At 43.5% G+C, this 13,200-nt stretch overlaps 1 protein-coding gene and 1 long non-coding RNA gene across 2 annotated transcripts; both read right to left on the bottom strand.

Annotated features, from left to right (window-relative positions):
- Window positions 1-1,170: 1,170 nt before the first annotated feature.
- LOC310785206 lies at window positions 1,171-1,839 on the bottom strand. Its single transcript, XR_014553150.1, has 3 exons — window positions 1,733-1,839; window positions 1,494-1,580; window positions 1,171-1,265 (listed from the first exon to the last, which is right to left on the bottom strand). It is a non-coding gene; the product is annotated as an uncharacterized lncRNA (long non-coding RNA).
- A 7,871-nt stretch (window positions 1,840-9,710) lies between these two features.
- On the bottom strand, window positions 9,711-12,457 carry LOC310784796 (uncharacterized protein; the record flags this gene model as incomplete). Its single annotated transcript, XM_083645844.1, has 3 exons — window positions 9,711-10,392; window positions 10,510-10,801; window positions 12,167-12,457. 3 exons carry the CDS (start codon window positions 12,455-12,457, stop codon window positions 9,836-9,838), a joined length of 1,140 nt encoding a protein of 379 aa, XP_083501970.1. The 3' UTR covers window positions 9,711-9,835.
- Window positions 12,458-13,200: the final 743 nt, after the last annotated feature.

Below are 13,200 nucleotides of genomic sequence, written 5' to 3'. Positions count from 1 at the left end.
GCCTCTCGATGACACTGTGCACTGAGTCACACTCCATCTGCATGTGCCCCTTCTCCAGGAACTTCTGGGTGACTACCTTCTTCATCTCTGTGGAGAACTTGAGGAGAGCGTTGCTGAGCACCGAATTGCGGTTTTGGTACCCACAACCATCACTCCACAAAATGTACTCCTCGTACTCTTTATGCTCGGAGAGGAAATCTGTGATACAGGATGCAAACTCACTGGCGGACAGACCTCCCTCTCCTTCATGCCAGACATAGCACGTGGCGTTGTGTGTAGACATGTTGTAAACTGTGAAGTTGTGCACAGCGAGTTTGGTCTTGTAGTATAGAGCTGATGCTTTCAATCTGGGGCAGAGGAGGAGGGCTTGCAGATCCATGCAGACAACCATGGTCTGTCAGTCATGTCAGTTTTGTCTTATCCTTTAGCAGCACGGGCCTCTTCCTTTTTAATTAAGTGGTCCTGCCACTCATCATCTGGCAAGTTGCCAGCCTTGAAGGAGCAGCATGTGTCACATTGGTCTTTCTTTGGATGGTAAAGACCCAGGTTCTGCCGCTTAAATTCTTCTGAGAACACCTGCCTAGATAATGCTGTCAGCCCCTTCTCCTCAGCAGCACGCTGGTACACTCTATGCAGATCACTCATGGACTGGAAGACAGGCTCCAGGTACTCCTTTGATGTATCTGCCCTGCAGTAGTGGGAGGGCACCTTAGGGAGATCCTTCAGAAAACTCTTGATGAACTCATGAGCCTCACCTCTGTGACACAATGCTGCCGTCTTCTGTGTTTTGTCTCTGTCTTTCACCCAGTTAAGGGCACACCATTCTCTTATTCCCAGCGTTGCCAAAAACAGATTCTTACACACCCTCCTTCTCTGCCCATCGACTTTTAAAAAGAAAAGATTGGTAGATGACCGTCTTGAATTTTCAGACCCCCTTCTCCTCTGTACTGGCACGACATCTACCAAACCACGGACATACATCCTCTTCTCTTCCCAGTTCATGTTCTCCCAAAAGTCTTTGAAAATCTTCTCCCTTGCAGCCTCTCCAATCTCACTGCAGTGTATCAGGGAGGACTTTGCATGTCCAGCTGACTGGCATCTTGGTCCCATCACCCGGTGCTCCCTGGTTACCTCTTCCTGCTTCCTCATCCCAAGGTATGGCTGTCCCATCATTCTTCTCTTTTTCTGCACAGACTTCTTCCAATTATTTGGATTTTTCCGCTTTCTTCCTCCAACTGTGTCACCCTCAGCACCATTGTGGGAATCTTAAACAGCAACAACAACAACAACAATCATTAGCGTGTGTGTGTGTGTGTGTGTGTGTGTGTGTGTGTGTGTGTGTGTGTGTTATCCACTGTGACTGCTGGTGTAAAAAAAAGTGTGCTTGTGTCTGCTGTGAAATGTGTATATCCACCCATTAATACTCATACATTGTAATATCAATTCCTGATTACAGTAACACATTCACCCTGTGTCCACGTCCAACTCCTCACCGTCTCCACTCTCTCTCCTCGCATGCTCCTCTGTCCCCTCATCCTCTGACTCTGTGCTGGGATGATAAGAGCTGCCTCCTCCTTCTGCTGTGGAAACAACAAAGAAAACATCAGTGTGTGTGGAGATCAGTGTGGAGATAAAAAAAAAAGAATGTGTGTGTGTCTTCTGTGAAATGTGTCTATCCACTCATGAAACATTGTAATATCAATTCCTGATTACAGTATTACATTCACCCTACCTGTGTCCGCATCCAACTCCTCGCTCTCTCCACCCTCATGCTCCTCTGTCCCCTCATCTTCTGACTCTGTGCTGGGATGATAAGAGCTGCCTCCTTCTTCTGCTGTGGAAACAACGAAAAAATCAGTGTGTGTCTGTATTATCCACTGTGACAGCTGCTGTGGAGATTTAAAAAAAAATGTGTGTGTGTGTGTGTCTTCTGTGAAATGTGTCTATCCACTCATGAAACATTGTAATATCAATTCCTGATTACAGTAACACATTCACCCTACCTGTGTCCGCCTCCAAATCCTCGCTCTCTGCACTCTCTCTCCTCGCATGCTCCACTGTCCCCTCATCCTCTGATTCTTTCCTGGGTTGAGATGAGCTGCCTCCTTCTTCTGCTGTGGAAACAACGAAAACATCAGTGTGTGTCTGTATTATGCACTGTGACAGCTGCTGTGGAGATTTAAAAAAAAAAGTGTGTGTGTGTGTGTGTGTGTGTCTTCTGTGAAATGTGTCTATCCACTCATGAAACATTGTAATATCAATTCCTGATTACAGTAACACATTCACCCTACCTGTGTCCGCTTCCAAATCCTCGCTCTCTGCACTCTCTCTCCTCGCATGCTCCACTGTCCCCTCATCTTCTGACTCTGTGCTGGGATGAGATGAGCTGCCTCCTTCTTCTGCTGTGGAAACAACAACAAAAACATCAGTGTGTGTCTGTATTATGCACTGTGACAGCTGCTGTGGAGATTTAAAAAAAAGTGTGTGTGTGTGTGTGTCTACTGTGAAATGTGTCTATCCACTCATGAAACATTGTAATATCAATTCCTGATTACAGTAACACATTCACCCTACCTGTGTCCGCCTCCGAATCCTCGCTCTCTGCACTCTCTCTCCTCGCATGCTCCACTGTCCCCTCATCCTCTGATTCTTTCCTGGGTTGAGATGAGCTGCCTCCTTCTTCTGCTGTGGAAACAACAACAAAAACATCAGTTTTTCCATCATAATCAAAAACCACCCGGAAATGTGGAACCCTGCAGCAGTTAACTAGTATGAGTTGTGCCAAACAAACGTCAATATCTCAAAAAGTATACATCACATCGCTTATATTTTGACATTCTGAGTGAGAGCAGAAGTAGCTCAAGAGTCTGATGTATCATGTATGTTGTGTAACTGTCGCTCAGGGCTGGCTCCATAAGGTCCCATTATAAAGTTACCCCCAGTAAGCCGTTTGTTTACCAACACTGATCCCTCGTATTATCCAGTAGAGAGAGAGTCCCACCGCACTTCAGCTATATTAGTAGGCAGGTCCGGTGCATCACAGAAACAGGAAGGTAGCATCAATAAAAAAGGAGAAAATCTTGAGCAGCTCGGACAATTAAATCCCTTCATTAAGTGCATCAGACAAAGTATCAGACTAAAAGTCTGATAATATACGTCTGATACTCTGCACCTATTAAAATGTATAAAAAAATTAAAGGTATTTAAATTGTCAGCGCTGCTCCAGACTTTTTCCCTCATATTATCCACTGTGAGAGCTGCTGTGGAGGGGGGGAGGGAACAAAAACAAAACAAAAACATGATTAAGTGTGTGTCTGTGAAATGTGTATCCACTCATTAACCATTGTAATATCAATTCCTGATTAACACAATTCACCCTACCTGTGTCCGCTTCAAACTCCTCTCTCTCTCCTTGCTCCACTGCTGCCCCATCATCCTCTGAGCCTGTGGGATGGCAGGAGCTGCCTACTTCCTCTTCAGATGTGCTGTCAGATGCAACTACACTAACTGCCCTTATTGCCTGTGAATACTTCACATTGACCAGCTGGCACATCTCTTCCAGCGACAGAGACATTTCTACTGCAAAAACAAACAAACCGGGTCATAACAGATTAGTTTGCATCAACAGGTTATAGCATCATGTTGAAGCAAAAAGTTATCTAGCTAACTAGATTAGTAATTATGAATTACATACATCTGATGATGACAGTCTTAAATAGCGACAGCTCAAGTGAACAATAGGCTAACATGATAACATTAATTTGACCAGTTTGTATCTAGACTCAGAGAGCAAGCAATTTCTTTGCTGTTGAGACTACATTTATCATCACAGTTTCAAGAGAATTTCAAGTGACTGTTCTATCACCTTTCATGAAGTAAAGATTGAGCGAATGATTGATCTAATGTTAGAAGCTAACGTAGTGATATGACGATGATTCAACATTTCTCAGGCTAGAAAAAGCTAGCTAACATGGAGCGCTAACGTTTGTAACATTAGCTAGCTTTTCTAGCATTACTGTCAACAACCAACCACTTCGATTTATAATCACAATGTTGCCATCAGACAAAAGGATAGGTACACTGACTGACTGCATAGTTTAAATGTTTATTGTGACGATGATTGAGCTTTTCTCTCCAGAAACAGCATTGCTCGTTAGCCGCGATAGCATGTTAGCCGCGCTATGTTAGCCCTTTGTCCCACTATCAACAACCACTTCGATTTATAGTGTTACCATCAGACATAACGATAGGTACACTGCATAGTTTAATGAGTTTGCAGTTTGAAAACATTTTATTGATCAATTTACCTCAGACGAAGTAAAAAAAAACCTGTGCCAGCTGGGAATCTGCGAATCCTGCGAATCCTGCGGTCTTTGCGGGTGATTTTCTGCCTGGAGACAGGAGGAGGGGGTGGAGTTTCGAGGTTTGATGGACAGTTTGAGGGCCAATGGCGTTACGAGAATTACTCACAAGATCGTTTTAATGCTTTTCTATTGGTTAAAATTTGTAAAACACACACAGAGGGGTGGGGGGTGCCTAGTGCCACTGATTTATGAGAAAAAGTAAAAAAGTGAAAAAAGTGACATTCGAGGTCCTGGCCCGACACCGACGATATGGTAATTAAACATTAAAACACAATAAAACACCCGCGGCTTATAGTCCGGTGCGGCTTATCTATGTAACAAACTGGCAATTTTGCTGCTGCGGCTTATACTCTGGTGCGCCTTATAGTGCGGAAATTACGGTACTCTGTTGGTTACATTGGGGCTTTTCACACTGCATGCTCTTAGCCCTGGGCTAAGAATAGCGCTATCTTAGCCCTGGGCTAAGAATAGGGCTATTTTTGCCCTACGCTAATTTAGCCCCTTTTCACACAGACATTTGTTAACCCAGATGAACCTAAACCCAGGGCTATGTGATTCACACAGTCACACTGCAGTCCTACTAGCCCAGGGTTAGTAGAGCTGAGGGCCGTTGGAACCAGTGCTGCCAGATACATACAGCAAATGGCCCCATCTCACACTGGCAACTTTTATAAGCCAGGGTTAACCCTGCACCAGAGCAGGGCCAGCTAGCCCCAGGCTGAAGTCGGGTTTAACCCACTTTGGAATGTTCCGGGATTGTGCAAGTGTGAAAGCTTTCTTATCCTGGGGCTAACAGCTCCCTTAACCCCGGAGCTAAGAGACTCACTTAAACCCCTGCTAAGTGTAGTGTGAAAAACGCTATAATGTTCAATAATCAAAATGAGGGTTAGGATTTATAGTGTAGAGGTCCTCACCTGTTGATGGTCGGCTCCTTGTAGCTGACTTGAGGACATCTCATCGCCTAGGCCTACACAAACATCAGATTTTTTTTTAAATATCACTACACTAAAATGCATCTCAACACTCAACCATGTAGCAAGAGAAGCAATATAGGACACCACACCTGGAGAGGCTTCAGCTATGGTCGCAGCAGCAGGCTCCTCCAACACTGCCTGAGGTTATCCTCTTGGGACTAGAGAACAGGGTAACACTTTACAATACTGTAACAAAAAATGGGTCGTTATTGAGGAACTAGTCAGGAACTAACCATTAGTTCATGAATAGTTAATGATTAGTTCATGAATAGTTAATAGGTAGTTTCTTAATGGTAGTTACTTAAGAACTGACCATTAGTTACCATGTTAACGGACCAGTAAATAATGATTAGGCTACTGATGACCCTTAATGGTAGTTCCTTAAAGATCCTTAATGGTAGTTACTAGAACTGACCATTAGTTACCATGTTAACGAACCAGTAAGTAATGATTAAGAACTCACCATTAGTTACCATGTTAACAAACCAGTAAGTAATGATTAAGAACTGACCATTAGTTACCATGTTAACGAACCAGTAAGTAATGATTACTTCCTTAAAAAATAAAAATCCCTGCTAGTTCATAAGTAGTTAATGTGTAGTTACCCCCCAGATTTCCTGCAAAACGGCACTTCACTCGATCCGAAAACCCCGCAGGCAAGATGGCCGCCCACACTCCCCTCCTTACCTGGCAGAATTCCTCCCCCATAAACTAACATATCTTGGCCAATAAGTATGTAACATACAAAATAAAACAACCCGTAATATCTTAATTTTATGTAGAATGCAGAGGACATAACTGTTTAGTTAAACTTGCATTCCAGGAATATTGTGCTCTAAAGATGACGTTAGTGGCTCGAGACTGTTTTATCCTGAAACCCACATAGGTTGCGCCAGGCGTAACCTATGTGGGATTCGAAATAATGCATCCGAGATAGAAAACGTTATGAATATAGCCACGTTATAAACAACAAACTAACGCTGGTGATCCGTATGGAAACAGAGTTACCCGAAATGGTTAAAAGTTCTATCAATTTGGTCATTTAGTGGCGTTTTACTGCCATGTAACATAACTAACTAGCGGCTAACATTAGTCACAGTAGGCATTACCCATGGATGCATTGCTCTTAAAGGGCTCGCGCCACGTGAGTGGGGCGCGTGCTAAACCCACCGTGACGTCACGATGTACCAAATATCCCATTCATTTGAGGACACAAAAAAAGCAGTGTTCAACCCATAGAGGGAACTTATGCTGCTGAAAATGATACAAATGGTACAATGGTAACAGTTTGGTCTCAAATGTGGAAATTTTGACCAGAATTCTTCACACACCACCCCCAAAGTCATATATATTGGTTAAAAGCTGAAAAAAAGTGTTTTGGGGGTAAGTTACACTTTAAGAACAGACTATTAGTTACCATAGTTGTTACTAGGGAATGAATCATTAGTTCATGATTACTTAACCATTAGTTACCATGTTTGTGCCCCCTCAAGTAAAGCAGGCCATCATACTTAATTGTTACTAGGGAATTCATCATTAGTTCATGATTACTTTACCATTAGTTACCATGTTTGTGCCCGCTCAAGTAAAGCAGGGCTTCATGCTTAGTTGTTACTAGGGAATTCATCATTAGTTCATGATTACTTTACCATTAGTTACCATGTTTGTGCCCCCTCAAGTAAAGCAGGGCTTCATACTTAGTTGTTACTAGGAAATGCATCATTACTTCATGATTATCTTACCATTAGTTACCATCACCCTACCTATAACACATAAATACAAGAGTTGTTCCAGGTGAGGTTTGAACCCTTGACCCCAAGATCGCAAGATTATTAGTTTGACTCTCTGCCAACTGAGCTATCCAGACTGCTCCCCGGGCGCTGCACAGTGGCTGCCCACTGCTCCTAGTTCTAGGAAGGTTCCTAGTAGAGGATGGGTCAAATGCAGAGAATGAATTTCCCCTAGGGGATAAATAAAGGATAACTTACTTTCATAACTTTCTTTCTGCTGAATTGTGACAGTTGGTAGAGCCTATACCAGTGATACTCAACTTGTGGCCTGCAATCATCATGAACTAATGATTAATTCCCTACTAACAACTATGGTAACTAATAGTCTGTTCTTAACTACTCATGAACTAGCGGAAAAAATTAAGGAAGTAATCATTACTTACTGGTTTGTTAACATGGTAACTAATGGTCAGTTCTTAAGTAACTACCATTAAGGATCTTTAAGGAACTACCATTACGGGTAATTAAGGAACTACCCATTAACTACTCATGAACTAGCGAAAGAAAAAAAAATTAAGTAATCATTACTTACTGGTTCGTTAACATGGTAACTAATGGTCAATTCTTAAGTAACTACCATTAAGGAACTACCTATTAACTATTCATGAACTAATCATGAACTAATGGTTCGTTCCTGACTCGTTCCTCAGTAACTACCCAATTTTTGTGTTACAGTATTGTAAAGTGTTACCGAGAACAGTTTAGTGGTGGCGTGCTGACATCCCATGGTGGCATCTCATCCATTGTCTGTCATCTTCTCACCACTTTCATCTCCTAAGACTCTTCCTGCTACAACACACAAAATAAAAGAACAGCAATGCCTTTTAGAATTCAGCAATACAAACAAATAAACAAGACAAAATAACACACTAGGCCACATACTGTAGGGCTGGGCAATATGGACCAAAAAAGGTATTTTTAGGCTGAATGGCAAGACAATATGGGCTCTATTCTCCCACAGGCCATCGGCGCTATTACGGGCCTTAACCGCAAAAAAACGTGCCTTGCGCCTGTTTCGGCAAGATAGCAATAGGCTTTAGGCTGCCAAATGCGCTTTAGGCCGAATGGGCGTGGCGCAGTCCCAAAGTGGGCGTGTCGGCGCTAAATACCAGCCTAGTTATATCTTGGGAGCTGGCCTACATTTAGCGCTTTGCGCTTTTGAAAAGCAGGCCTATTCTTTGCCTTCACTGCTTCTTCTCTGTCACCCTTCTCTCTCTCTCTCTCTGAGTTCCCAGCATGCATTGTGTTTCTTCATTTCGCTACTAAATAGCCACCAAATGAGCCAAAATAGATATAAAAGGTAGTTCTAAATTAATGTGTAATGGTAACACAGCCTGCCATTGTCAACATTTCAATATTGGACCAAATAAAACCTCGAAATGAAAACACCACCCTATGTGAAACATATATGTCCTCCTGGGCATATATATACCCCTTGTCGAGTTAACGTGATTTAGAGAAGTAACAGCGGAACGCGCTTCGGAACGCGCTTCTAATGTGATGTCCCTCCAATAACTTGGCCCTATTTCACATTTAGTTTTACAATAAAAACACATTTATGCAATGACTTGACATAATGTAGGGTATATTTATGTGCATCATCCTTCCTGCAGCAGGCGAGAGAAAATGATATCTTTCTGGACAAACTTTCACCAATCTAATAGGCTATATTTTTCTAGCTGATGCATAGAACATTATTTTCACTTTAATCTTGCTATAGTGTAGCGTATTTACATGCTTGCAGTATTGAAACTGCAGTTGGATTGGTTTGAGGAGCATAATAATATGGAATAATAGCCTATAATGCAGACAGACAGGCTGGATGAAGGGAGGGGGGGGGGGGGGCAGAGCATTTGGCTTTCATCTGGTTTTGCGGGATCACTGGAATTGGAGCTAAAAAGGCAAGCGTGCGATTCGTTTATTGCACTTATCCAATGAGCATGACGGTGCATAATTTTACGCCTAAAAGGCGTGGTTGTAATGCTTTGGGCTGCATCTAGCGCCAGCACGACGATATCAAGTGCGCCTTTCCACGCCCACTGCTTTGATCTGCGCCTGCCGCTCGGCCTAGAAACTGCGCCGATGCAACGATAGGGGCCTATATCTCTGTATTTTCTACGAAGTGGACTAAATGTTCAGTTGTAACTTGGTGCTTTCACAAAATATGAGATTTTTGATAAATAATCATCCGTAACATGGATATAATGACTAAGTAGGTAATGGCAAATAAGTTCAGAAAACGACATCACTTTACAGTAATACAGCCTTTAACCCATTTCAGCCTATTTTCGCCTAAAAAATAGCCTCTAAAACCTAAGTCCGATTTGATAATAGACCCCCAAATCCTGAACTTTTCATAGAAATGTCAACGCCTACTAAAATAGTGATATCTCAGCCTCTGTAGAAGATAAAAACACACTTTAAAAGGCATTTGAGAGCTGACACATGTGGCTTTCCTTGTAAAAGGTGTTTATTGGTATGACAATTCAATAGCATTGTCAAATATTGCTGTAAACACAGAAAAATTTTAAAAAACTAAAAAACGTATGAAAAAACAAGCAACAAATCACTCCAAACCACTCAAATAAAATCAAAAATGTGCTCCACACTGCCCCCTTGTGTCCCCTTGCAACCATAAAAAAAAATGCAGTCCATTTACCATCAAAGGGGCAAGTGTCTAAAGTGTCAGCTAGTGTTTAGCAAACACTTACAAAAAATGTCTGTAGTGTTTTCCAAAACACTCAATGTGGACAGGCAGGTCACACTGTATGCAGCCATACACAGTTAGCCCACTGCCTACTACATCTTTTTTGTCCAGCAACAACTGGCACTCCCTGCAGAGCTTCCGCTTCTCAAACACCTTCCCGAAGTCGTGCATTGGGGGACCTGTGGCTTCTCCTGACGTGCTGGGTGCTGGGGAGGCTGCCCTGCTCGATGTGCTTGGTGCTGGGGAGGCTCCCCTGCTCTCTGGAGTGGAAGGAGAGCCAAATGGAGAGGCTGGTCTGGAAGCTGGGGACAGAGGAGGAGGAGGAGAAGGAGGAGGGATCACAGGAGGGGCCCTCCTTGTCACCGGTGTGATGAGCTCCTCCAGCAAGGTCTCCAGCCAGTCCTTGTAATGTTTGTGCCTTCCTCCAACAGACCTGGCTGCAACGTAGGCGTTGTAGCACGACACAGACAGGCCCCAGAAGAACACACGCCGCCACCATTTCTTCGACCGATGATCGAAACCATAGTATCCAATCATCTGGTCGAGGAGATCCACACCTGGAACACACATGGAACTCTGTTTACATACGTACATTTTCACTCAAATGACCTCAGTGAATATAAGCTTACAGTATTTTAATTTTTGTTTATAAAACATAAATCTGTAAAACAAACCTTTCATGTGGCTCTGGTAGTCCGCCAGGCAAGCGGGCACTACCACATCAGCCCGGTGGGTCTCATCTCTCCTCCGCCTTACAGTCCCTGTTGCGCTGGGGTCATGGTGATTGGACAAGACCATCACCGTCTTTGTGTCTTGCCACACGCAGAAGGTGAGGTCATCCTGCTGTGCCACCCGGAACTCGTGCTTCCCCAGCGCAGCCCTCTTTGTCAGGCTGTGGTCCTTCGGCAGCCCCTTCCTATTGGCCCGAAGGGTGCCACAGCCGTACAGGAAAAGGCCGTTCATCTCCTGGAGGAGTTCTACACTGGTGTAGAAGTTGTCCATATAAATGGACAGGAAGGTGCCATTGTATGGCTTGGCGAGGTCCAGCACCACGCGCTGTGCCAGGCCCGTCTGCGGCGCCGCTTCACGTCCTGTGTACACCTGGGGAGTTTGCAAGAAGAAACACAAGTCTGAGGAAGGGCCTTGGGTGCTTGAAAGGTCACTCAAATAACAACACATTACAGAATACATATTTGCATATTCTTGGTGTGCTGATTTTTTTCCTTACTTTGAAGTGCGGAACGTAGCCTGTTGAGCTCTCCGCCATCACCCAAACCTTCACGCCCCATTTGGTTGGCTGGAATGAATGAATGAATGAATGTTTATTTCACACATTACCAAAAGATGCAGGTTACATAGGCAAAATAGAGGTGAGACAATTTGATCAATCAATCAGCAGTACCTTCATTGGCAGGTATTGCCGGAAGCCAAGCCTGCCTTTGAACTTGATCATTGATTCGTCAATGCTGACTGTGCCGTTGACCTCATAGAGGTCCTGGAAGCGCTGGTTCAGGAAGTCCAGGTACCAGCGCAGTTTCCAGAGCTTATCAGCTGGGTCGCCTCGTGCGTTGTTATCTTGGAGGTGAAGGTATCTGAAGAGGTGAGAGAGGGGAGGATGGAAGAGGGGGGGTAGGGGAGGGGGGGTAATTAGACACATATTACAATATATTATAAACAATATAATGTCTTGTATATTGTATACAATATTGTATATTGTATTGTATATTATATACAAGTAGACACATCTTGGATGAAATGAAAAATTGTAGGCTATATCATTATATAGGTTAGTTACACTTGAGGGTTACAGGGTCTGTCTAAGTGCAGTGTCTGTCTTGGTGCAAAGAGTGAAGCGCATTCTCTCCACATTCCTGACAATTGAATAACAATAGGCCTACTAGGTGTTTGCCCACACACAATAGGTGTAGCAGCCGAGCCCAGCAGGGGTTTCTTACCCCAGTGTATAAGCTCGCTACAATGGCAATACTCCCACTACACCTCTAATACATTTGCAATATATTTCATTTCCCTTAGGGCATCATAACAATGGTACTAATGTTACATTTTATCTATCAAACTACTATTATTTATATAGCGCATCCTATTCAATGGGGCGCATCTATATCACGCAATGGTTATAATAACAAGGATAATATTATTGTTCTTAGCCTACCTCCAAATGGCGTCAAATCGGTCCCGGGACATATTCTGGCCGAAGTTGGTTTTGAAGATGTTTTTGGATAGCCGCCAGTACTCTCTTCGGACGGGAAGTTTCATTATCCCCATGGCGAGACACAGCCCAATGAATGTTTTCATTTCTTTCACTGTTACCGGGGTCCACTTGGCTGCTTTTTTGGCTGGGGGAATTGTGCGTCTCTGGTCGGCATATCGGTTCGTCTCCGTGACAAGACGGTCCCACATTTCCTCCGTGTAAATTTTCTCGAAAGAAAATAGAGGTGTGGAATCGGCTTGTAAGCCAACACCGCTTTTCACCCCGGGCACCCTTTTGAACGCTTTGACCGGCACAGGACGGTAACAGCGCTGCTCCGTTACCCAGTTTCCATGGAAGCCTTCGAATTGGTCATCTTCGTCAGACTCCTCGTCATCGTCATCCTGAAACATAGTTCTGACCCACTGATCTCTGTCCAAGGGCTGCCAATCGGGGTCTGTAACTGGGTCATCATTTAACTCTTCATCAACGGTGGAATGTTCGGAATATTCCGCGTCTTCAAAATCGCTTCCTTCGCTAATATTATTTTCTTCCTCCATGGCTCTACAGATCCGCTCAAAGTGAAGAAAAAAAAAACTTTTCCTTCCCAAAACAATCCCAGAATGCATTGCGAGACCCCACGTGTGTTTTCTGAATGATTTCATTTGCCTAGAGACCGGAAATAGGCGAAAAACTACAGCTAAACTACAAATTGACGTAGACGTCATCCCGTCTTCAAAGGTATATTGACGCGAACGGCATCCCGTCTTTAAAGGGAGAATGACGCGAACGTCATCCCGTCTGAAATGGGTTAAAACAAGTAAAATACAAGCATGGCATATCACAATATTAACTCATTGAGTGCCAGCCACTTTTGGAGAACGGACGCTCCCAGTGCCAGAGTTTCAGAGCGTTTTCAGTGATTTCTCGAGGCCCACAGAATATTGTGTGATATTACTATGTAAACACCGAACACGCACAAAGAACGATGAGACTCTCTTCTATCATCTGCAAAAAAAAGTTTATTGATATAATTTTCCGTTCTTTAGTTATCAGCCGGAGAAGATAGGTTGATTTCAGCAAAAACACACGTTTCAATTTAGAATCTGAGATATTCAGCCTTTTGTGAAATGAAGCATTTCAAGCACATCATTGA

Source organism: Poromitra crassiceps (genome assembly GCF_964638095.1).
Source record: "Poromitra crassiceps genome assembly, chromosome: 11".
NCBI lineage: Eukaryota > Metazoa > Chordata > Actinopteri > Beryciformes > Melamphaidae > Poromitra > Poromitra crassiceps.
The sequence above is the reverse complement of the archived record's forward strand: the minus strand, read 5'-3'. Positions and strand labels throughout refer to the sequence as shown.